Source organism: Schistocerca cancellata, unplaced genomic scaffold, assembly GCF_023864275.1.
Source record: "Schistocerca cancellata isolate TAMUIC-IGC-003103 unplaced genomic scaffold, iqSchCanc2.1 HiC_scaffold_426, whole genome shotgun sequence".
NCBI lineage: Eukaryota > Metazoa > Arthropoda > Insecta > Orthoptera > Acrididae > Schistocerca > Schistocerca cancellata.
The window spans coordinates 3,552,867-3,579,299 of record NW_026046443.1 but is presented as its reverse complement, the minus strand read 5'-3'; the positions used below and the strand labels follow the sequence as shown (position 1 = coordinate 3,579,299).

The window sequence follows — 26,433 nt, the reverse complement described above, 5'->3', positions numbered from 1 at the left end:
CTAAAATATCCAAACCATCTGATATTTGCGTCATGTTCAAAAGTATCCAAACGACCTGAAAATAGCACCATGTTCAAAAATCTTCAACGATCAGATACTTTCTGCCATGGTAAAAAGCATTAGAAAGCTTTGAATGTTTTGAGTCATGACCAAAAATATTCATTCAAAAAATATTACGCAAATAGTATAACTTGCCGTATTTCCACATGTAATACACGCACTAACAGAAAAAAACGCACCACGAAGGAATCACCCAAGTGGGTCGGAAATTGACAGATGAGACGCACATCTGCAGACAAAAAATGATTACAATTTCAGAAAAAATGGATAATTTATTCAAGGGAAAGAGCCTCACAAACTAAGCACGCCTATAACACGTTAGTCGACTGCTGCCCCTTATACATACAGTTATTAGGCTTGGCTTGGCATTGATTGATAGGGTTATTTGCAGTTGTTGGATGTGCTCCTGATGGACATCGTGCCAAATTCTGTCAAATTGGAGCGTTAGATTGACAAAACCGTAAACAGGTTGGCAAGATCTGCCTGTAATGCTAGAAATGTTCTCAATTCGGAAGAGATATGCAGGCCCCGCCGGCAAACGTAGGGTTTGGCAAACACAAAGACAAGCAGCAGAAACTCTCGCCGTGTGCGGAAGGGCGTTATCGTGCTGAAATGTAAGCCCAGGATGACTTGCCACGAAGGGCAACGAATACCGTCGATGTACGGATGTGCTGTAAGGGTGCCGCAGATCACAACCAAAGAGGCCTGGTGTGGAATTAAATGGTACACGAGACCATCATTCCTGACTGTCAGATCGCATAGTGAGTGACAGTCAGGTTGTTATCCTGCCACTGTCCTGGACGTCTCCAGACAAGTCTTCACTGGTCATCGAGCCCCGGAATCTCATTGACTGAAACAGAATTGTCTTCAGTGGTGAGTCCAGCTTTCAATTGAGTTCCGATGACCAACAAAGACATGTCTGTAAATGCACTGTACAGTGATGGGGTAAAAAGTTGATTGTTACCCATTATATGGCCAGACAACCAGGAGTAATGGTCAGGGGTGTCATTTCATATCATAGCAGGTTCCTTTGGCTGTCGTCCGCCCCACTCTTAAGCACAGTTGTACGTCAACGATATTCTGCTCCCCGTGTTTTGTTGTCCTCCATGGCAAGCCATTCCTGGACTTATATTTCATCAAGACAATGCCCGTCAACAAATGTCGAGAAATTCTCTGGCATGTTTTTGTGACTGCCAAGCCCTAACTTGGCCAGCAAGGTCACCAGATCTTCCACTAACTGACAACGTTTGGGACATTATGAGCAGGGCCCTCCAACCATCTTGCGATTTTGACAATGTGATACACTCTGTACACATGGTCTAGCGGTAGCGTCTCTGGTTAGTAAACAAAACGTCCTCGGTTTTGAGTTGGAACGCCGCCAGCTCTTGAATTTTAAATAAAAATCAACATTGGCAGCCGAAGACTTCTGGCATAAGAAGCGAACCTCATTCTGGCAACGGCCCTGTCAAAGAGGGCGGTGGAGCGGACAGAAGTTCAGGGCACTCTCTTGCCCTTGGGGTGGGAAACTGCCCCTACAGGAGAAGGAATCAACAGTGGTCAAAGAAATGAGGATGCAGAACGATATTGAAACCACTGTATTAAAGACACATAATGTGTACCCACAGACATGTGGGCTGTAGCTGAAAAAGTGTCATGATGATCTCTCCATTGGCAAAAGATTCCGGAATAGGCCCCCTTTCGATCTCCGGGACGGGACTGCCAAGGGGGGATAACCAACGAAAGGATAACAGTCTACGAGTCGGGCTGTGGAACGTCAGAAGCTTGAACTTGGTACAGACGCTAGATAATCTGAAAAGCGAAATGCGAAGGCTCAGTCTAGATGTAGAGGGGGGTCAGTGAAGTGAAATGGAAAGAAGACAAGGATTTCTGTTCAGATGAGTATAGATAATATCAACATGAGCAGGAAATGGTATAACGGGCGCAAGATTCGTTATGAATAAGAAGGTAGGACAGAGAGTGTGTTTCTGTGAACAGTTAGGTTTTTCTCATCAGAAACGACAGCAGATCAACACCGTTACATCGTGGTGAGACAAAGATTCCGAAACCAGATACTGCATTGTAAGGCGTACTCAGGAGCAGATATGGACTCAGATCACAATTGTATTAGTGTGATGAAGAGAAGGCTGAAGTTTAAGACGTTAGTCAGGGTGAATCAGTACGCAAAGAAGTGGGATATGGAATTACTAAGGAATGAAGAGACATAATTAAAGTCCTTAAAGGATATAGATATTGCGATAAGAAATAGTTCAATAAGCAGTTCAGCTGAAGAAGAGTGGTCGTTTCTAACAAGGACAATCACAGAAATTGGAAAGAAAGCCATAGATACAAAGAAAGTAACTGCGAAGAAACAAAGGATAACAGAAGAAAGACTTCAGTTGGCCGATGAAAGAAGAAAGTACAAAAATGTTCAGGGGAGTTCAGTAATACAGAAACACTGAGTAATGAAATAAATAGGAAGTACAGGGAAGCTAAGACGAAATGGCTGCATGAAAAATGTGAAGAAATGGAAAAAGAAATGATTGTCGAAAGGTCTGACTCAGAATAATGAAAAGTCAATGGTTGTACCACTAAGAGTGCATCGGGAATTCCACTATTGCAGAGGGGAGAGCGGAGGACAGGTGGAGAGATTACACTGAAGGCTTCTGTGAGGGGGAAGATTGTCTGACGTGATAGAAGAAGAAACTAAGTCGATTTAGAAGAGATAAGGATCCAGTACTGGTAACAGAATTTAAAAGAGTTTTTGGAAGACTTAAGATACGGCAAAGGGGTAGATCGCATTCCACCAGAATTTCGAAAATCATTAGGAGAAGTGGCAACAAAACGACTGTCCACGTTGGTGTGCAGAGTCTGTAAGTCTGGCTATATTCCATCTGACTTTCGGAAAAGTATAATCCACACAATTCCGAGGACTGCAAGAGCGGTAAAGTACGAAAATTAAAGCGTTATCAGTGATTTCAGTGATACATAAAAAAGGAGCGAAAGATGAGTGTAAAAATTATAGGGGAATAACAGTGACCAATACCTTCAGTAGATTATATGGAAGAATTATTAAATATTTGTTAGAACAAGAATACAAAGAAAAGGAGGCTGAACAACAAGCAGGTTTTAGAGCTGGAAGATCAACAATTGATCATATCTTTTGCCTACAACAAATTATTGAAAAAAAATGGTTCGGGCACAACCTATACATTTAGTATTCATAGATATAGAAAAAGCCTATGATAGTGTGCCTTTATCCAGTTTATGGAAAGCTTTAATATCAATAGGAATAAATCCAAGAATAATTAAAGCAATTCAAAATTTATATAAAAATTCTATTTCAAAAATAAAAATTGGTAAATATCTATCACATGGATTCCAAGTCACAAAAGGATTGCGTCAAGGATGTAGCATCTCACCTACATTGTATAAAATATATACAGAAGTAACTTTACAGAACTGGAAGAAAAAATGTCACACTATGGGAATACCAATAAATGATAGAACAATATACTCGTTACAATTTGCAGATCACCAACTGATTATAGCCCAAGACTATGAGGACATAGAGTATATGACCAGAAAATTGATTCAAGAATATAAAAAAATCAGGTCTAAATGTAAACATGAATAAAACAAAGTACATGGTAATTGGTGGAGTGAATGGAGACTTAATATTAGAAGAAGGGATGGGAACAATAACAGCTACTGAGGAATATAAATATTTAGGTGTGAAAATTACAAATGATGGGAAACAGGACAAAGAAATTAGATCAAGAATAAATTCTGGAAAGACGACATTCTCTTTATTGAATGGAATTCTCTGGGACAAACACATAACAACTGATAACAAAATAAGGATTTTTAAAACAATAGTTAGGAGCAGTATTACATATGGTTCAGAAGTGTGGACAACAAAATGGCACGAGAAAGAATAAGAAATGAAGTAATCAGAGACAAGATGAAATGTAAAAATTCAATTATTGATTTCATCGAGCACAAACAACTTAAATGGTATGGACACATCAGACGAATGGAACAGGAAAGGCTACCAAAATGCATAATCGACTGGGTACCAATTGGAAGAAGAAAAAGGGGACGACCACCTGATACATGGAAACAGGGAGTTCAGTCAGCAATGAGGAAGAACAACATTCCTGAAGATTTATGGACAAATAGAGAAGAGTGGAGAACAATAATTAGTAACTTACTGTAATCTAGAATAGGTGCTGGAAAAATGTACTCACATTGTAAATCCAGAATAATAACAAAAAACGTTATCAGCTTAACAGCTCAGGCATCCAAGTTTTTAACGAGAATAATATACAGAAGGATGGAAAAGAAAGTGTTAGATGACAATCAGTTTGACTATAGGAAAGGTAAAGGCACCACAGGCAAGTCTAACGCTGCGCTTGATAATGGAAGCAAGACTAAAGAAAACTCAAGACACGTTCATAGGATTTGTCAATCTGGGAAGGGCGTTCAACTGTGTCAAATGTATGCAAGATGTTCGAAATTCTGAGAAAAATAGGGGTAAGCTATAGGAAGAGACAGGTAATATACAACGCGTACAGGAGCCAAGGGGGAATAATAAGAATGGAAGATCACAAACGAGGTGCTCGTATTAAAGAGGAGGTAAGATAGGGATATAGTCTTCGATCTGTAGATCGAAGAAGCAATGATGGAAATAAAGATAGGTTCAGGAGTGAAATTAAAATTCAAGGTGAAAGGGTATCAATGATACGATTCGCTGATGATATTGCTATCGTCAGAGAAAGTGAAAACGAATTACATGATCTGCTGAATGGAACGAACAGTCTAATGAGTACAGAATAAGGACTGAGAGTAAATCGAAGGAAGACGAAGGTAATGAGATGTAACAGAAATGATAACAGCTATAAACTTAAGATTAGGATCGATGGCCACAAAGTAGATGAAGTTAAGGAATTCTTCTACTTAGGCGGCAAAATAACCAATGACGGGCGGAGCAAGGAGGACATAAAAAGCAGAGCAGCACTGGCAAGGAGGACACTCCTGGCCTAGAGAAGTCTACTAGTATCAAACCTAGGCCTTGATTTGAGAAAGAAATTTCTGAGAATGCACTTTCTGAGGACAGATTTGCATGAAAGTGAAACATGGACTGTGGGAAAGCGGGAAGAGAAGAGAATCGAAGCATTTGGTATGTGGTGATACAGATGAATGTTGAAAATTTGGTAGACTGATAATAAGGAATGAGAAGGTTCTGCACAGAATCGGAGAGGAAAGGAATATGTGGAAAACTCTGACAAGAATAAGGGACAAGATGATGGGACTTCTGTTACGACATTAGGGAATAACTTCCACGGTACTAGAAGGTGCGCTATAGAGGGCAAAAACTGTATAGGAGGACAGAGATCGGGATACATCCAGCAGATAATTGAGGACGTAGGTTGGAAGTGGTACTCTGAGATGAAGAGGTTGGTACAGGAGAGGAAATAGCGGCGGGCCGCATCAAACCAGTCAGGAGACCGATAGGGGGAATAAAACGCTCTTACTGGACGGAATTTGGAACGACATCCCTCAGGAGCACATCCAACAACTCTGTCAATCAATGCCAAGCCGATTAATTGCTTGCATAAGGGCGAAAGGTTGCCATTGCGTTACTGATTTGACCAATTTCTGACGATCCTTCTCTTGAATAAACCATTCAATATTTCTGAAATTCTAATCATTTGTTTGTCTGTGTCACATCTACCGAACCCCGTCCCATTTGGATAATTCTTTCGCGATGCGTCCACACACACACACACACACACACACACACACACACACACACACACACACACACACACACACATCTGTCAAAATTAGTAGCTAAAACATGATGGTGAGCTCACAAAGTGCCCCAATACTACTCGTATTCTCATGCCTAAATTATCACAAAACGCATGTGGCTCAAAAACAACATCCTAAGCACAAAACACATGTGACTCAAAACATCCTTAACAGGTAGTTGACATTCTGTCTTTAGGACTAAATAAGGTGATGTACCAAAACGAACCTGTCAGGGCCTGTAAGTGCGCAAAACAAATATTGGCTAAAATACTACGCTAAGCAGGTAAGCACCCAAAAAATAGGCAATTATTGGCAGCTACAGGAAGAATGCAATTAATGTGGCCCAAAGCAAAAATGGGTTTATGAACAAACAACAAACCTGGACAAACAACATTTTAAGAGAGAAGATGATAATGCATGATGTACAAAACTAGAAAAACAAAATCTGTAATATTCACTAGCCAACGTCGATTTTTGGTACATTCTATGTAGGCCCAATTGTAGTTACGTACTTACAAACTTTCAAAAAAGGCTGCTACATTTACTGTTGTCAGTTGTGATGGCCGGCCTGACTAAAAACGTTTACGTCTTGTACTTGCATAATCAAAATTAAATAATACCAAGAATTAACCGTAATGTTCATAAAAACCAGATGTACACGACATAGGCAAAGATAAACGAACTGACCAAAGATAAGATGTATATTTTCGTAATAAGCACGGATTCCTTCCTAATGCACGGAATACGAAATGTTTACGTACAACATGGTCAAAAACACTGTGGGACAAGACTCCACACACAGAGATGGAAAATTTATAACTCGAAAATATAGTATTTCACCACAAAAATTCAATTTTTCACCAAAATAAAATTATTTGTTAAAATAATAAATGATTTCAAGTACATTAACGCACACACAAGTTTCTTAGGTGTAATGTTCAAACATAATTGCAGATTTATGATTGTGAACAAAAATTCGATCTTTCCACAAGAATTTTTAGAAGTCTCAAAATATGTAGGATTTCGGCCATAACAGTAATCTGCCGGCTAAGTCGACTTCACGAACACTGTAAGCCACTGCTCTCTTATTCTTTGTCTGCCAGCAAAATCTGGTTAAGAAAAAGGAAATTTCTAAGACGTAACTACAACAGTCTGGTAAGCGTTTGCGTTCCATGCAGTCGCCATATTCGCCATTTTCCAAATAAGAAATACACTCCTGGAAATGGAAAAAAGAACACATTTACACCGGTGTGTCAGACCCACCATACTTGCTCCGGACACTGCGAGAGGGCTGTACAAGCAATGATCAAACGCACGGCACAGCGGACACACCAGGAACCGCGGTGTTGGCCGTCGAATGGCGCTAGCTGCGCAGCATTTTTGCACCGCCGCCGTCAGTGTCAGCCAGTTTGCCGTGGCATACGGAGCTCCATCGCAGTCTTTAACACTGGTAGCATGCCGCGACAGCGTTGACGTGAACCGTATGTGCAGTTGACGGACTTTGAGCGAGGGCGTATAGTGGGCATGCGGGAGGCCGGGTGGACGTACCGCCGAATTGCTCAACACGTGGGGCGTGAGGTCTCCACAGCACATCGATGTTGTCGCCAGTGGTCGGCGGAAGGTGCACGTGCCCGTCGACCTGGGACCGGACCGCAGCGACGCACGGATGCACGCCAAGACCGTAGGATCCTACGCAGTGCCGTAGAGGACCGCACCGCCACTTCCCAGCAAATTAGGGACACTGTTGCTCCTGCGGTATCGGCGAGGACCATTCGCAACCGTCTCCATGAAGCTGGGCTACGGTCCCGCACACCGTTAGGCCGTCTTCCGCTCACGCCCCAACATCGTGCAGCCCGCCTCCAGTGGTGTCGCGACAGGCGTGAATGGAGGGACGAATGGAGACGTGTCGTCTTCAGCGATGAGAGTCGCTTCTGCCTTGGTGCCAATGATGGTCGTATGCGTGTTTGGCGCCGTGCAGGTGAGCGCCACAATCAGGACTGCATACGACCGAGGCACACAGGGCCAACACCCGGCATCATGGTGTGGGGAGCGATCTCCTACACTGGCCGTACACCACTGGTGATCGTCAAGGGGACACTGAATAGTGCACGGTACATCCAAACCGTCATCGAACCCATCGTTCTACCATTCCTAGACCGGCAAGGGAGCGTGCTGTTCCAACAGGACAATGCACGTCCGCATGTATCCCGTGCCACCCAACGTGCTCTAGAAGGTGTATGTCAACTACCCTGGCCAGCAAGATCTCCGGATCTGTCCCCCATTGAGCATGTTTGGGACTGGATGAAGCGTCGTCTCACGCGGTCTGCACGTCCAGCACGAACGCTGGTCCAACTGAGGCGCCAGGTGGAAATGGCATGGCAAGCCGTTCCACAGGACTACATCCAGCATCTCTACGATCGTCTCCATGGGAGAATAGCAGCCTGCATTGCTGCGAAAGGTGGATATACACTGTACTAGTGGCGACATTGTGCATGCTCTGTTGCCTGTGTCTATGTGCCTGTGGTTCTGTCAGTGTGATCATGTGATGTATCTGACCCCAGGAATGTGTCAATAAAGTTTCCCCTTCCTGGGACAATGAATTCACGGTGTTCTTATTTCAATTTCCAGGAGTGTATATATCATCCGAGAATATAAGTGTGTCAAGTTTTGTTTCCATTAATGAACATGGTTTGAATGGTTAAAATACACTCCTAGAACAAAAAACGAGGCACCACAGAGGAATTATTTGAATGGGATGGAAATCACGGATGACAACCAAAGGGGTCTTGCTACGAGAAGAAATGGCACCCCAGACCATCTCTCCTGATTGACGTGCTGTATGGCATGTGACAGTCATGTTGGTACTCCAGCGCTGTCAGGAGCATCTCCAGTCAAGTCTTCGGGCTGTAATATCACTGGACTGGAATAGAATTGTCTTCAAAGATGTGTCCCACTTCGAACTTAATCCCAATGGCCAGAAAAGACTCTACAAGATTTAAAAAAAAATATACATGATTAGTATATTGGCGCTACTAATAATACATAGAGGTTAAGGTACAATGGCAATGACCAGTGTTCAATTATTCTTCGACACTTTCTAAACACAATAAACAATCAAATTAAATACATCAAAATCTAAATTATTTATATTACTCGTTATAATACACATGGTTCCCTTATTGTCACAAATTAAATAAGTTATACATTAGTTGACAACAACAATTTGATCTTTGTGTCACGCATTAAAGGGACCAAAGTACGTAAAAATTCGTTCTGTAACAGTGCAAAACGTACATGGGCACTGCTACTGATCTAATTTAAAGAAAACTTACTGATGAGAATAATTTGATTATTTGTATAAAGGTAAACAACGTTAGCGCACATCTAAATTTGTTAAAAACTCGCCTCTAATACCGATATAAAAGTCAGCGAACATTACAGTGACCCTCCATGCTGGTGTAGTGACCTATTTCTGACAATCGATCCCCACAAGTGTACAGTGCTTCATAAACATTAGGTGAAGTGTTAAATTACGTGCAGTGATATAGTTATTCTTTGACTTAGCTTTTGTTAGTTATTCCGTGATGTTCATGTCTACACAATTCAGTCGTGTGTGTAGTGTTAAGTTATTGCTAAATATATGTGGGAATAAAGGAATTGTTTTCTCCAACACCCCCATTTGGTGACCCCGACGAACTACGTTAACATCCGCGTCGGCTTCAGCGTTTAACGAAGTTCCGCAACGTTCACGTTTGTACGAGGTGCATTCAAGTTCTAAGGCCTCCGATTTTTTTTTCTAATTAACTACTCACCCGTAATCGATGAAACTGGCGTTACTTCTCGACGTAATCGCCCTGCAGACGTACACATTTTTCACAACGCTGACGCCATGATTCCATGGCAGCAGCGAAGGCTTCTTTAGGAGTCTGTTTTGACCACTGGAAAATCACTGAGGCAATAGCAGCACGGCTGGTGACTGTGCGGCCACGGAGAGTGTCTTTCATTGTTCGTAAAAGCCAAAAGTCACTAGGAGCCAGGTCAGGTGAGTAGGGAGCATGAGGAATCACTTCAAAGTTGTTATCACGAAGAAACTGTTGCGTAACGTTATCTCGATGTGCGGGTGCGTTGTCTTGGTGAAACAGCACACGCGCGGCCCTTCTCGGCCGTTTTTGTTGCAGTGCAGGAAGGAATTTGTTCTTCAAAAAATTTTCGTAGGATGCACCTGTTACCGTAGTGCCCTTTGGAACGCAGTGGGTAAGGATTACGCCCTCGCTGTCCCAGAACATAGACACCATTATTTTTTCAGCACTGGCGGTTACCCAAAATTTTTTTGGTGGCTATGAATCTCTGTGCTTCCATTGAGCTGACTGGCGCTTTGTTTCTGGATTGAAAAATGGCATCCACGTCTCATCCATTGTCACAACCGACGAAAAGAAAGTCCCATTCATGCTGTCATTGCGCGTCAACATTGCTTGGCAACATGCCACACGGGCAGCCATGTGGTCGCCCGTCAGCATTCGTGGCACCCACCTGGATGACACTTTTCGCATTTTCAGGTCGTCATGCAGGATTGTGTGCACAGAAACCACAGAAATGCCAACTTGGGAGGCGATCTGTTCAACAGTCATTCGGCGATCCCCCAAAACAATACTCTCCACTTTCTCGATCATGTCGTCAGACCGGCTGGTGCGAGCCGAGGTTGTTTCGGTTTGTTGTCACACGATATTCTGCCTTCATTAAACTGTTGCACCCACGAACGCACTTTCGACACATCCATAACTCCATCACCACCTGTCTCCTTCAACTGTCGATGAATTTCAATTGGTTTCACACCACGCAAATTCAGAAAACGAATGATTGCACACTGCTCAAGTAAGGAAAACGTCGCCATTTTAAGTATTTAAAACAGTTCTCATTCTCGCCGCTGGCGGTAAAATTCCATGTGTTGTACGGTGCTGCCATCTCTGGGACGTATTGACAATGAACGCGGCCTCATTTTAAAACAATGCGCATGTATCTATCTCTTTCCAGTCTGGAGAAAACAAATCGGAGGCCTTAGAACTTGACTGCACCTCGTAACTTCCGCGCCAGCCGCGTCGCGCTCGTTTCAGCACGGTAATGACCGATTCGCCAGTCTCAATTCAACCTGAAGCTAGCAGAGTAATTAACAGGGTGACGATAAAACCTCCACCATTCTGGTTACATAATCCTCTATTGTGGTTTGCCCAGTTAGAAAGGCAGTTCGTCCTCGCACAAATATCGACGGACGAAACTAAGTACAGCTATGTGGTTGCAGCACTTACGGAATATCTAGCAGCAGAAGTACAAGATATCTTAGCCGCACCACCGGATACCGATCGTTATGCATCCATTTAAAACGCATTAATAACGCGTTTGTCACAATCAGAGGCAAAACGGCTAGAGATGCTACTGCGCACTGAAGAACTCGGAGATCGCACTCCATCACAACTCTTACGACGTTTGCGCACAATATAACTGATGATGTGCTACTCGATCAGGCCATACCATTGGGATCCGTGTTCGGTCACTCCTTAGTGACCTCGAGTCTTTGCCTCTTCCATCTGCTTTTCAGGTCCACCCACATACACCACCTTGGTGTATTCGTCGGCCGCAGCTTCGGCTCGACCTCTCACAATGGCAAAAGGATTCAGTTCCTCCTGCAGTCTTGCGCCGCCAATTTCTTGCTCTCCTCGACGCATCCCGCGACTCGGATGATGATGATGATGATGATGTTTGGTTTGTGGGGCGCTCAACTGCGTGGTTATCAGCGCCCGTACAATTTCTCAAACTTTGCTCAGTCCAATTTCGCCACTTTCCTGGATGATGATGAAATGATGAAGACAACACAAACATCCAGTCATCTCGAGGCAGGTGAAAATCCCTGACCCCGCCGGGAATCGAACCCGGGGCCCCGTGCTCGGGCGCGACTCGGAGGCTATCTATACAGATGGCTCGATGGTTGATGGCCGTGTGGGGTACGCTTATGCTCATGCGGACTATGTAGGCCAGCGCTCCTTGCCGGACGGCTGCAGTGTTTACACCGCAGAGCTAACAGCCATTTTTCGTGCCCTTGAGCGTATTCGTACCAGCACTGGCGAGTCTTTTGACATTTGCAGTGACTCTCTCAGTAGTCTACAGGCTCTTGACCAGTGCTACCCACGCCATCCCATTGTTGTTGCCATCCAGGAGTCCGTTCACGCTCTTGCACAGCGTGGACGTTCAGTGGTGTTCATATGGACCCCGGGACACGTTGGGATAGCGGGAAACGAACACGCCGACAAGTTAGCTAAAGAAGCCACCCGCAAACTGCCGTTGGAGATCGGCCTCCCGGCAACTGATCTCCGATCGGTGTTACGCCGTCGGGTCTTTGGGATGTGGGCAGACGAATGGCGCACTCTGTCTGTACCCAACAAGCTGCGGCGTGTAAAGGAGACCACGACCGTGTGGGGTTCCTCCATGCGGGCCTCTCGCAGGGATTCTGTTATTCTCTGTAGGCTCCGCATTGGTCACTCTTGGCTGACGCATGGTCATCTGCTGCGTCGAGAGGACCCCCTCATTGTCGCTGTGGTGCAACCGTGACGGTGGCCCATCTTTTGTTGGAATGTCCTCTTTTAACCGCTCTCAGGCGTGCATTTAATCTCCAGGGTGATTTATCATCTCTTTTAGGTGACAATGTCTCTCTGGCAGATCGGGTTTTAAGTTTTATTCGCGCAAGCGGCTTTTATAGGTCCATTTAATTTTATTCCATCACCCTCTTTTGTGCTGTATCTTTTACTTTGTTTTGTGTTGTAATTCGACTCCACCCTAATCTTTTAGGCTGGACGTTCTAACGTGTTGCAGAGTGGCTGGCTCATCCTATTATTTTCGTGATCAGTCAGCCACAGTCCTCTGCTGTGCAGTTTTAATTCCTTCTGCCTTTGTTCTCTATGTAGTTTTTGTTGCTGTGATCCGTTTTCCGTGTTGTCTTACCATTGACCATGGGGCTTTTCTTCCCCCGGAATTTTTATTTTAGTGCTTCGCCTGACTGGTGGATGGTTTCACTGTGCTCTGTGTTTTTATGAAGCAAGGGACCGATGACCTATGCAGTTTGGTCCCTTTAATTCTCAAACCAACCAACCAACGAAATATATGGTTGTCTCGGTTGCCGTCAGATACTCATAACACTCTCACGGTATGTGCAGGCGATTTAAACGCACTGGCACAAACGGCCGACAGGTTAATTGAAATGTATCCCACACCAAGTGTCTCAGCATTAACGCCACAACAAGAAAATTCGCCCACAGTGACGCTAGTCTCCCTACAATCACAACTGGCAGATTTGACCGCACAGGTAGCTGCATTACAAACAACGCACAATCGCCAACGGCCACGCCGCCGACGGTCACGAAGTCGCAATCGATCACCATCACTACAGAACTTATGCTGGTACCACAAGACATTTGGTAATGATGCACGAAAGTGTACGCCACCTTGCAAGTGGAAACATGAAGCAGACACCGTAGCAGCGATAACTTCCAGTGCAAACACTCGCCGACTTTTTGTGGCAGACCGCGGAACAAAACTACAGTTTGTCGTCGATACAGGCGCAGAAGTATCCGTATATCCAGCAAACCGCCTATCACGCCGGAGCTGCGACGACTGTTATCTATTCGCCGCCAATGACTCCAAAATTAGAACATACGGTCGAGTAACATTATTCCTTAACTTGGGGCTACGCCGTGTGTTTCAATGGCAATTTACAGTGGCAGATATATCACAGCCTATTATCGGAGCAGATTTTTTGTCCTTCTGCGACCTACTGCCAGATCTGCGACGTCAGGGACTAATAGATTTGACTACTAGTCTGCATACAACAGGAAAAGTCCGTTGTATCACACCACTAGAGGTACGCACAGTCACAGGCGACACACCATATATACGATTACTGAAAGGATACCCTGAGATCACACAGCAACCGCCTACTCTCCCACCAGTCAAGCATACAACCGTCCACCACATTTTGACCACGCCAGGGCCGCCAACACACGCTCGGCCTAGACGTTTAACGGCAGAAAAGCTAAAAGTGGTAAAGCAGGAATTTCGCAGCATGCTGTCACAAGGTATCTGCAGAGTTTCTAGTAGCAGTTGGGCATCCCCAATTCACATCGTGCCTAAAAAGAAGAATGGATGGCACCCCTGCGGTGACTATCGCCAACTCAATGCAAGGACCATTCCAGACCGGTACCCAGTTGCACATATAGAAGACTTTTCTGCAAATTTTCACGATAAGACTATATTTTCTACCATTGATCTAGTTCGAACTTACTATCAGATCCCTATAGCTGCAGAAGACATTCCTAAAACAGCGGTGACAACACCATTCGGTCTATTTGAATTCACCCGAATGCCACTCGGACTATATAATGCCGCCCAGACCTTCCAACGTTTTATGGATGAGGTTACAAGATATTTAGATTTTTGCTATGTGTATATAGATGATTTATTGGTGATGTCTGCATCGGAAGAGGAGCACTTACAGCATTTGGCACAAGTGTTTGACCGCCTACGCACACATGGACTAGTAATTAATCCTGTCAAGTGTGTTTTTGGTGAGAAAGAGGTCCACTTTCTAGGATATTTGGTGAATGCACAGGGTATTCGACCGCCACACAGTAAAGTAGAGGCCATAAACAAATACCCCCGCCCTGTCACAGTCAGAGAATTACGACGATTCATTGGAGTAGTGAATTTCTACCAACGCTTCATTCGCAATCATGCACTGATAACTGCACCATTGAATGAACTACTTAAAAGCGCACCTAAACCTGACCACAGTGTGCATTGGACTATCGAGACGGACACCGCGTTTCACGCCAAAACAAAAAAAAAATGCTGTAGCAGAGACCGCATAATTAGCACACCCGGTCGCGCATGCTCCACTCGCTCTCATGGTTGATGCTTCGTCCAGTGCCATTGGTGCCGTACTTCAGAAACAAATTGATCAGTTATGGCAGCCCATTGCATTCTATAGTCATAAGTTGCCACCATCTCAGCAACGTTGGGCAACATATGACCGTAAGCTGTACGCCGCTTATGCGGCAGTAAAAAGATTCAGACACGCATTAGAAGAGCGACAGTTCACGATTTACACAGATCATAAAACGCTTACCTATGCCTTTAAGGTAAAGCCAGAGAAAGCATCGCCCAGGCAGCTGCGACACTTAGATTATATCAGCCAGTTCACGACCAGCATTGTGTATGTGGAAGAGAAGCTAAATGTTCCAGCTGATGCACTTTCTCGCATAGAAGCAGTGTCCACAGTAGCAGATGACATCGCACAGGTGGAAGCGGTGACAAAGGCCATTGATTACGACGCCCTCGCGCATGCGCAACAATGTGATAGTGAGTTGCGTGATTTATTGCAACAAGAGAAAGGATTGAAGCTACAGCTCGTGACATTTCCCGAAGCAAGCATTGAGTTGCACTGTGACGTAGCAAGAGGAAAGATACGTCCATTTGTGCCACAGCAATTCAGAACACAGGCAGTTGCATCAGTGCACAATCTGTCGCGCCCAGGAGTAAGAGCCACACTCAGATTGGTCAAACAAAAATTTGTATGGCCATGTATGCACACAGACGATAAAACATTTGTGAAGCAATGCTTGGCGTGCCAGAGGAATAAAATCACACAGCACGTCAGGGCACCATTAGGCACATTTCTTCCACCAAATCAGCGTTTTGACCTTGTGCACGTTGACATCATCGGCCCACTCTCGACATCGGAAGGCTACAGTTATTGTCTCACGGTGATTGACAGATTTACTAGGTGGCCTGAGGCATTTCTAATGAAGGACATCACTGCAGAAACTATAGCTCAAACATTTTTTCGTGGTTGGATTGTCCGGTTTGGAGTTCCACTGAAAATTACAACTGATCAAGGACGACAATTTGAAGCCTACGTTTTCAAAGCATTGGCTACGTTATTAAGTACGAAACGCATACGCACCACGGCATACCACCCCGCATCAAATGGCATGGTTGAGCGTCTTCATCGACAGTTAAAGACAGCACTGAGACGTCACGCAACACCGAATTGGACAGAGACACTACCTATCGTACTTTTGGGTCTACGAACGTCATTCAAAAGTGATCTGAAAGCAACAGTAGCAGAACTGGTGTGTGGACAAACGTTACGCCTACCTGGAGAATTTCTGCACAGCAAGGCAGATGATAAAAATCACAGCCTCAGAATTCGCCACATGATTAAGAGAGCATATACGCCAATTGAGACCAACAATGCCTGGAAACTTGCTTGGAAGACAGTCGTTCGTTTTTGCGGAGCTAGACAAGTGCACGCATGTATTCTTACGCAGTGATACTGTGCGTAAACAACTGCAGCCACCATATGACGGACCATATCTGGTAGTCAGTAGGGATACCAATACTTTCCGCATAATGATTAACGCTACACCCACCACAGTTGCAGTGGACCGCATCAAGCCTGCATTTCTGCACGTAACAGACACCACAGCTACCACTGAACACAAACCAGAGAAGACAGGACTACTACACCACTTCCTGACACAAACACTGACACACGTGACGCACCACCCGGTTTCAAGAAAGAAGTAGTTACAAGAGCTGGACGGCGTGTGAAATTTAATCTGCGGTATCGTTAGCATGAAAGGGGGGAGACCTGTTTCTGACAATCGATCCCTACAAGTGTACAGTGTTTCATAAACATTCCGTGAAGTGTTAATTTACGTGCAGTGATATAGTTATTCTTTGACTTAGCTTGTGTTAGTTATTCCGTGCTGTTCATGTCTACACAATTCATTCATGTCTGCAGTGTTTAAGTTATTGCTAAATATATGTGTGGGAATAAAGGAATTGTTTTCTCCAACACCCACACTGGCATATTAAGCAGTTGAGCATGTTTGTCATGTTCTGCTTATGATACTAAATCAAGCTGTCACACTTTGGACACTACATGTGATTATGATAAAACAGCATATTGAACAATACTAATCACATTCAAGTTGGACTGAAATAAAGCTCACTTGCTTTCAGTTCACCACTTTCAGAGTCAGTCAAACATTACAGGATAGCCATGTTATAGAGGTATGGTAACGAACTGACTCATAAAGCGACATGTTACGACATATTTGTAACATATTTGCCCACATTACAGCAGAAGTCTAACAGTTTGTCTCATGCATCAGCATGTTACAGCAAAATTGCAATACAGTTATAATTTGCCCCTACTTCACCAACTAAGCAGGCTGAGACGTGGCTGGCCAGTTGGAAATAGATCCAACAAGCAGAAACAAAAATTCAGGAAGTCGAAACTTAACAAGTCAAGACTTGTTCCAGAAGCAAAACACTTACAAGTAAACCTACCAAAAGGATACACTTCGAATTCTGATTGACTTTGAATATGTTGTGGTCTAGAGCAAAAGAAGAATAAATATTTTTTATAAGTCCCACATGGCCATTAATCGGATGAAATACCCCTTGAAAGAAATTGAGTTTAATATTTTTGAATGAATATCATTGAAATGGTAACAGATATAAAAAACTTCAAATAAAAGTTCTATCGTTTTTAATATACATTACAACGATGCACCCAGATTTTTGAATTTCACTCCCCTGCTTACTATTTTATTTCTAATTTCGACATTTGACGAAGAACAAAACGTATAGCACCGTTAATACCAAATGCAGTCATTTGTGATGAACTGGTATTGTAAAAATGCATATGTTAGAAATAAGCTAAAAATATCTCCATACCACTATATGTGCACCCAAATGTGTCTGCTTCCATACCAGTTGTCATGTTGAATTGTGTAATTAGTATTTCCCATATAAATATATTCTGAAAGTATATTCTACACACATTGCTCAATATTTATTTTTTCTTTTATTTTTCATTTAATCTTTTATTGTATTTGTGTTTTCTTTTTACATTTGCTGTATTTTTTCACGTTGTATCGTTTTCAATTTTAAGTAGTTTATGTATGTAACTGTTTGTACATTATTGTTCTAACATTATTGTAAATCTGCACAATAATGAGGAAGTACACAATCGTTCAGGTCAAAAAATGCTGAATGCGCTTTGATTTTGAGCACCAAGCATGAAGGATTTCGAAAACAATTACTGTTTTCACAAAGCAGATTAAAAATAATAGAACTTTTATTTGAAGGTTTTTTTTTGTATCTGTTACCATTTCGACAGTATTCATTCAGAAATATTAAACTCAGTGTCTTCAAAGGGATGTTTCACATCTTAAATCCTCTGGTCATATATAAAAAGTATGTGTCTCTTATTTACCTCTACACTGCAACACATTCAAAGCCAATCGGTAGATTTAATTTTTAATCAGATTCGCGACGCCATGTGTGTGCAGGTCACTACCATATCCAAGCTATCACAAGCCACATCAAGTGTTATGACATCATGATAACATCACATGAGGGTCGTTGACCTCGACTGCATGATGTTCTAATCCAAGATCGGAGAATCCATTATGTCACTGTTGTGTTATATGGGTCATTAAAATGAAACACCCAAGCATAGTGCAATAGTTACGAGCCAAAAAAAAACCAATTGTTAACATTACATAAACCGACCATCATTGGCCGCCAGAGATAATGGTAGTCATCTTGTAAAATGACTGTCACTTTCAAACCTGTCATCATTGTCACCAACCAACAGTATCTGGGATAATAAAGGTCACCCCATAAATTGAACTTCACTGCCCTCAGTATCATTGCTCCGGGCACCTTGTGAACTGACCATTATTGTCCTCCAGAGGGTAATGGTGCTCCTCTTCCAAACTGAGCATCATTGCTACCTTCAGGGGATAATGGTGGTCACCAGGTAAACTGACCATCATTGTCTTATGAGTACAGATGGTCGGGCTTTAAATTAAATCATTGTGTCCAACGATAATTGCAGTCATCCTGTAAAGGAACCATCATTGTCCCAGGGATAATGATGGTCACCTTGTAAACTGACCATCATTGTCCCCACTGGGCAGTTTGCTATATTTTTGCTATAACATCGTGATGTTTAGGGCATTTCGTTTCAATTTTGCTGTAACATTGAGCTGTATGGCGTAATTCGTTACATTTTTGCTGTAAAATGGCGATGTATGGGGTTAAGCGGCATGTAATCTTCACTGTGCATTAACAGAAGGTGACAAACTTTTGTACTGCGAGATAAAGTTAATACTCCAGCATGAGGTTTCTGTAACGATTGACTACGAAAAAACTGAATCGGAAAGAAGCAAGTTTTATTTCAGACCAATACAAACGTGTATTAGTATTGTGAATACGCCATTTCGTTGCAGTGGCATGCAGTTTCCACAGTGTGACGGTGTGATATAGTATTATTAGCAGAATATGAAAAACTTGTTAAACTGCAAGATGAAGTTAATACATTAGCACAGAGGGACACTAAGATGTTTGACTGACCTTGATATCGGTTTTACAGAACAGTTTTTGACAAGTAGGTGTGTAAATATGATTGTTTACTTTGACATAAATGATCAAACTATTCTCGTTGATAAGTTCCCTTTAGACTGAAAGTTAGATGAGCAGCAGTGGATATGTGTGATTTGTAATGTTCTAGAACTGAACTTAAAGTTTCTTTCAGTAGTGCCAATCAGTAAGCTGTGCATATTTTAATAAGTTCTACGGACATTTCAGATTTGAAAATATTTAATTTGAGAGTCCATTGTGCTCAGATGGAGTGGTACAGTTATTGAACTTTGGTAGTCACCAGTCAAGCGTAAAATGCAATTTTTATGAGTAGCTCCAATATGCTAGCGATGCGAGTATCTTTTTAAGCTTATGGAACTATCAAGTCTTGACAGCAGTCCCAATATGTTTGTTGCTCAGAATCTTAAATATTTTGAGAATTATTTCAGTTTTAGTGCAAAGATCGGATTTTTGTTAACGATCAGAAACCTGTAACTAAAATTCCTTACAACAATAAGCAACCCGTGTGTTATTGTACTCTAAATCTGTATTTAGTCTGATAAATAATTTCATTTTAGTGCAAAGATCGAATTCGTATGATGATTGAGTGTATTTTCAAGATATTAACGCCGCACGGAGTGGCCGCGAGGTCTATGGCGCCATGTCACGGATTGCGCGTCTCCTCCCACCGGAGATTCGAATCCTCCCTTGGGCATTGGTGTGTGTGTGTGTGTTGTTCTTACCATAAATTAGTTTAAGTAGTGTTTAAATCTAGGGACCGATGACCTCAGCAGTTTCGTCCCGTAGGAATTCGCACACATTTGAAGATTTTGCAGAAGATATTAACCTTTCATCTGTGTCTGTGAAACCATATTCTACCATTGTTTTTATCCATATTGTATGTAAACATTTTGTATTCCATTTCATATTACGAAAACATGCAGTTTAAGTGTTGCATCATAGTGAAGATCTTCTCAAAACACTTCCTTTCCATCCTAAAATGGCGCACAATCAGTTCGTTTGTCTTTGACCATGTTGAGTATTTACATCTGCTATTTTGAATCACTGCTATTAGATCTTGGTATTATCTATTGCTTGATTATATGAATATAGCCTTTATGCGTTTTAGAGAGCCCTGGTACCATAGTTCCGACTGGCAATGTGGCAGGTTTCCTTGAATGTTTGCCTCGTGCATAACTTCAAATATGCCTGGATCGAATGTACGAGGATCATTCAGTAATCAAAGAGAGAAATTGGTCTGGAGAAAAAAGCGTTTATTTTTGCAAAACAATACTTTTTCCGCTTTTCAACATACGCTTCTTGAATACTTATGCACTTGTTCCAACGGACTACAAGCTTTTTTGTTCCAGCTCCATAGAACTCTTTATCTTGATGTTTGAATCAATTTCCCACAATCTTTTTAACATCCTCCCTGTCCTGGAACCTCTTCCCGCGTAATGCCTCCTTCCGTGCACCAAACAAATAGAAATCACTACATGCTAAATCAGCACTGTAAAGGGGATCAGGCAATACTTCCCAGCCCATTTTGTCGATGGTTTCACGGGTTAGTTGAGCAATATGAGGACGTGCTTTGTCTTGCTGGAGGATCACATCTCTCCTCTGAGATCCACGACGTCTCTCTCTCTCATGGCTGGCTTCACCTTGTTTAAAGGCAAATTCGAATAGTATTGGCTATTCATTGTACGCTCCTCTTCGAGATAATCACAAAAAACTGGACCTTCAGCATCCCTAAACACCATCAACATGACTTTTCCTGCTGATGCTTGGGTTCTGAATTTTTCTAGACACGTGAGTTGGTGTGGTTCCTCTACATGCTTTGTCTTTTTGATTCTGGCCCATAATAGTGAACCCAAGTTTCATCATAACTTAAATTGTTGATGAGAAAGTGCTCACCTTCCCTTTAATGACGTTCCTTTAGCTCTGTGCTCTCTGTCAACCTCGTTTCCCTGTGTAGCCGCGTTAACTCCTTTGGGACCCATCTTGCACATATTTTGCGGTACTTCAACTTGTTACAGGTAATGTTATGAACTGTAGCAGTACTAACTTGAACCTCACCAACTATCATTTCCACAGTCACAAGCGGTCGGCACGATTAATGTCATCAGTTCGACTTTCAAATCAAGAGTTAAAACTGCAACTGGCCGGACGGAACAGTGTTCGTCAGTCACTAAGTCGCGACCATTTTTGAACTGCTCTACCGACTTATAAATATTTGCACGATTCATATAACCTACATCATAAACTTTAGACATTCTACAGTATACAAGGTGTAAATTTTAAATTGACAAACCAGAATAACTCGAAAAATGAGCTTCACACGAAAAAATGTGTAGAAACCATAGTTGATTATCCTCGAGGGGGATATCCACTGGTGCTAAAATTAGCACTCCACCCCAGCCCCCTGGGGGTGGGGCGGGAGGCAACTTTAAAATTTCAAATGGGAGCCTCCATTTTTTTTATTGAAGAATCAGATTATACATAAAAAACTACCTACATTTTGTCTTAAACATCTGTTTTGATTCTTGGTAGTTGGCGCTGTCATTCAAGAGAACCCATGTTCTCATTTTTGCGTGGAAAATGGTTATGGATAAATAAAAAATTCTTACTTACTTCGTAAATTTTGATTCGCTAACAGGGTGGAGTTTGAGAGAGGAATTAGAGTTTTACAAATATTAACCCACATATTAATTTTTATTATAAAAAATTAGGTTCGTGACTGAGTTTTTTAGTTAATGAGTTCACTCGTTAGTAAGTAGGATATTTGGTTAGTCAGTTAGCTAGTCAGATGATTTGTTTGATAATTTAAAGTTGTGTGGTCTCATGACCACGAAACAAACAAAACTTATCCGAATCTGCGGAAGAAATTAAGTGCACTCCTTCACTAAGGGTAGCTAAATGTTCAGCGCGTCTGACTGCCAAGCAGCGGACCTCGATTCGATTCCCGGTCAGGTTGGAAATTTCTCCTCTTGGAGAGTGGTTATTGTGTTGTCCTCATCATGATCGATACATAAGTCGTCCAACTGAGAAGACTTGCAACTCGGCGGCCGTGAAAAGCATGAAACCGCAATACATTTAATCTTCCAATGCGAAGCATTCTAAGTTAAAAGTCACAGAATATTTGGTTAATCATATCTTGAAGAAATTGTGTCTAATAAAGACTTGGTAAAGGGTCTCCTATTGGCTTGCCTTACTGTAATAACGGAGAGGGAAATCACACAGTAAACAGTTTTGGTACAGGCAACAGCGGGCTAAAGCCACTTTTGCTTTGTCTCTCTGTGTAAATCAGTCCCATTTACTAATGTCACAGACAAATGGTAACATCTCATCTAAACCAGAAACAATCAGTAAAAAAATCTGACTCAGGTGTAAACAGCTTTTTTTAAACGTGACATGAAGAATAAAACAATATAGATTCTTGTGGCAGTTTCATAGACCTACTGGACCGTAAAATACATCTACAGATACACATGTTGGTAACTCTTCAGTCGCAGAAAGGGTAACATCGCTTCTGAACTGAATTGTAGGGATATAACTGATGAGCCACAGGTAGCAAGCATATTTAATAATCCTTCCTTAAATAGAGAAGAAAGTATAAAGAAAACAGTTTAAGAGAAAAATCACAGCAGTATGTTGGGGAAAAAACTCTCATAAAATGCATTCATATGGATGTGTCACCAACATCTCCTACTAAAATGAAGAAAATTATGTATTCTCTCAAAAATAAAAGCTACCGGGATTTCATGGTATTTCCGATCGAGTATTATAGATTTGTTCTCATATAATAAACCCTCTCTTATCTGAAATTTGTAACACATCAACAGTCAAGATGTTTTTCCACAAAGATTGAAATATGCCTTTGCTAAACCTGTCTTTAAGAAAGATGGTGAGAGAGATGTCATTAACTACTGATCTGATCGCTATTGACATCATTTTACAAACTTTTTGAGAAAATGACGTATTGTAGAATAGTATCTCACCTGAGCAACAACCATATCCTCACAAAATTACATTTGGATTTCAAAAGAGTTACTGACAATTCCAATTACATGTTCCGTCATCAAGTTTTACAAGCATTAAATAAAAACATATTGATGGCTGGTATTTCCTGTATCATATCTAAGATCTTTAAGTGTGTGAATCAATATTCTTCTAGATATGTTGAGGGTTTGTGGGATTGATGATATAGCCAACCAAGAGATAATGTCATATCTGACCAAAATAATGCAGAAAGTTGTACTTAGTAATTCAACCAAGGTAGTCCAGAGACATTATTATAACTGCGGAAAAATCACGTATGTCTATCTCTAAGCATCAATCTTAGGCCCAGTATTGTTCCTCCTGTATGTAAACAATCTTTTCTGTAATATACAACAAGCGAGTTCAGCTCTTTTTGCAGGTGACCGGTTATCTGCAAATCGTCCCACCCTCGACTTAAAAAAGCCACAACATATCCAGTTCTGCACATCTAAGGGTACTACACGGACAATAAGTGTAACACAGGATGAGAAAATAATAAATGGGATGGAAGTGGCCACACTGATGATAATTTAAACATGACAAAGCACATTCTGGAAATCATAAAAAAACTTAATTCAGCCACATTAGCACTTACAGTCATTGCAAATCTTTGGGAGAGACAAATTAGTAACCTGACATATTTTGCATATTTTCTTTCAGTATTCTCACATGGAATGATTTTCTGGGGTAAATTCATTGGCCAAAGCATGCTGTAAGAATGACATGTGCTCACCCAAGAACATCTTGTAGACATCTACTTGTGGATGTACACATTTTGACCACTGCTTCACTGTACATTTATTCCATCATGAAGTTTGTTACAAATAACCCAAATCAGTTCAAAACTAATAACGATGCAAGAAAAAGCTGCATAATGCTGCAATCAAAAATTTTTGTTCACTTGCCCAATGATTTAAAATGTCTGACAGCAAAGTAAAAACTGAAAATGAACTGAACAAGTTTCGCCTTGACCACTCCTTGAATTTCGTAGGAAAATTTCTGTTATTGTAATGTGTAAAAGATGATGTGTGGGAATTACTAACTCACTCCTGCATGTCTTCTTTTTTATTTAATATAAATTAATTAATTAAACACCTAATCAATGATCAGCATAAAGGTGTATTTTCAAAATAATTTGTGATGTGTACTTATCCAGCATAGAACATGAGAGTAACTATTTCATCCAGTTGGAGGATATGAAGTAGAATTCAGACCGGAAACAGAAAATACCGATTCAATGGCGCAACACATCCGCAATAGTTGCACAGCATTAACGTTTTTATGTCGATTTTTAATTCGAACAGTAGCAGTCATACTTATTAGCAAATAGACCATTACATTTTAGTGTTTTTCATATTTCTATTCATTTGCTTTCATCTGATTTCAGAGAGTACACATGCCTGGTTTCATACCGACAATAATAATGACGGTAGCTGCCAACCTACCAGACTGGCTGAGAGAGATCCTATCCCAGGCATGCCTGACGATAATAAAAATAATATGGGGATAAGAAAGTTGTTGACACAACGTCTGAAGGAAGAACGTTCTTAGGTGGATGAGAAGGGCGTCCAGACAGAGGTGCAAAGAGTCCCGTCAGTACTTGTCGTGTGGACGCGGAAAACACCTGTCAGTAACGTTACTCGATTATGTACTTCCTATTACGTATGTGAAATACTATCAATTAACAATAAATTTTTAATATAATGTTGTCTTTTATTTACTGGTATATTTCTGAAGAAAACTGTTGCCCTTCCTCAGATACACGTACCGCCGACCGATTGTGAAGAGGTCTCTTTGAAATAGGAAGTCGCATACAAGTAGAAAATAGAAACTACTATGACATGTGTTTTCGGTCTTTATGCAGAAGAGCATTTATGAACACTCATTTAATAATCCTATACTGTCAATATCTGAATTCATTTTCAAACAAATTTTCTCTACAAACACACAAGCAAATTTTATTGTTTGGGTATACAACCAGCACGGGTCAAAAAAACTCAGGAGAAAAAACTTGCAGTCGAAAGGAATTTTCAGTAGCTCTCTGTACTGTCCTAATACCCTTGGACGTGTACCACCTGGCCTTTTCATGCGTTCTGGATTTTTCCCTAGATTTCTATTTTCATGCATTACTTTGGAGTTTCATTTGTGCGCCCAAAATTTAGCATTCTCCTGCACTTCACCATTTCAAGTGCTTCGAGTTTGATGTAAGTTTTTTCCCACTGATCACGTTTGATCAAAGAATACAGCACTGTCCTATAGATGCACTGCCTCCGAAACTCTCTGTTTTCGGTCTCTGGTCGTCACCGATAATATATCTTTTGATGATAAATGCTTGCTTTCCAAACTTTGTCTCACGGCAACAGTCTTGTAATACATACGTCACACGACACCCTTTCACGCATATTAATAAAAGAGATTCTGTTGTAGCAAATGGTATTTTTATGAAATAGTCATTTTTATATTTCGTTGCCAAACACATAATTACGCATTAAACTACTTTTCCCAATACAGAACATTTCAATACTATTATAAATTCAGGGACTCACGTAAGCCTGACGTGCATTACAAACCCCTCTTATGTTAGCTCGAATGTAGAACAAATTCACACCAACTTCCTCATCTAACTTTCTCAGATTACCACATTTAATTGTTTTTGTAATTATTGATTATATAAAATGCACTTTCACATGAATACGTTGTAGAAAACCGAAGCAAAACTATTAGTGCTCTTTTACATAGGTGAGAGTAATCTTGCTGAACTGAAATACTAAAGTTGCGTGTATCTGATTCTTAATACTTAGCTTTTAAAGTGCGGTTGTTCGTCAGGTCTGCTAAATCTTCCTCTTCAACAGGTTGAAGTTCACAAGCGCTGAAAAGAGCGAAAGGTTATCTTAACTAGTGTTACCTGTTTATACCTAGTGTTGGGAAATATCCATCTCTGTCAGTTATACTAATTGGTCATGAGTCAATGGTTGTATTTTATTACTAACTGCACGTTTAGATATCAATGGTCAAAAATTACTTTGTTTTGTTTTTCCT

At 41.5% G+C, this 26,433-nt stretch overlaps 1 protein-coding gene across 1 annotated transcript in view; it reads left to right on the top strand.

Annotated features, from left to right (window-relative positions):
* The window catches only part of LOC126124765 (estradiol 17-beta-dehydrogenase 2-like), a 138,462-nt gene extending 113,388 nt beyond the window's left edge, over positions 1 to 25,074 (top strand). Inside the window, exon 7 of the mRNA XM_049915112.1 lies at positions 24,782 to 25,074. Coding sequence (XP_049771069.1) covers positions 24,782 to 24,904 — 123 coding nt within the window. The 3' untranslated portion in view covers positions 24,905 to 25,074. The remainder of the gene's footprint in view (positions 1 to 24,781) is intronic.
* Positions 25,075 to 26,433: the final 1,359 nt, after the last annotated feature.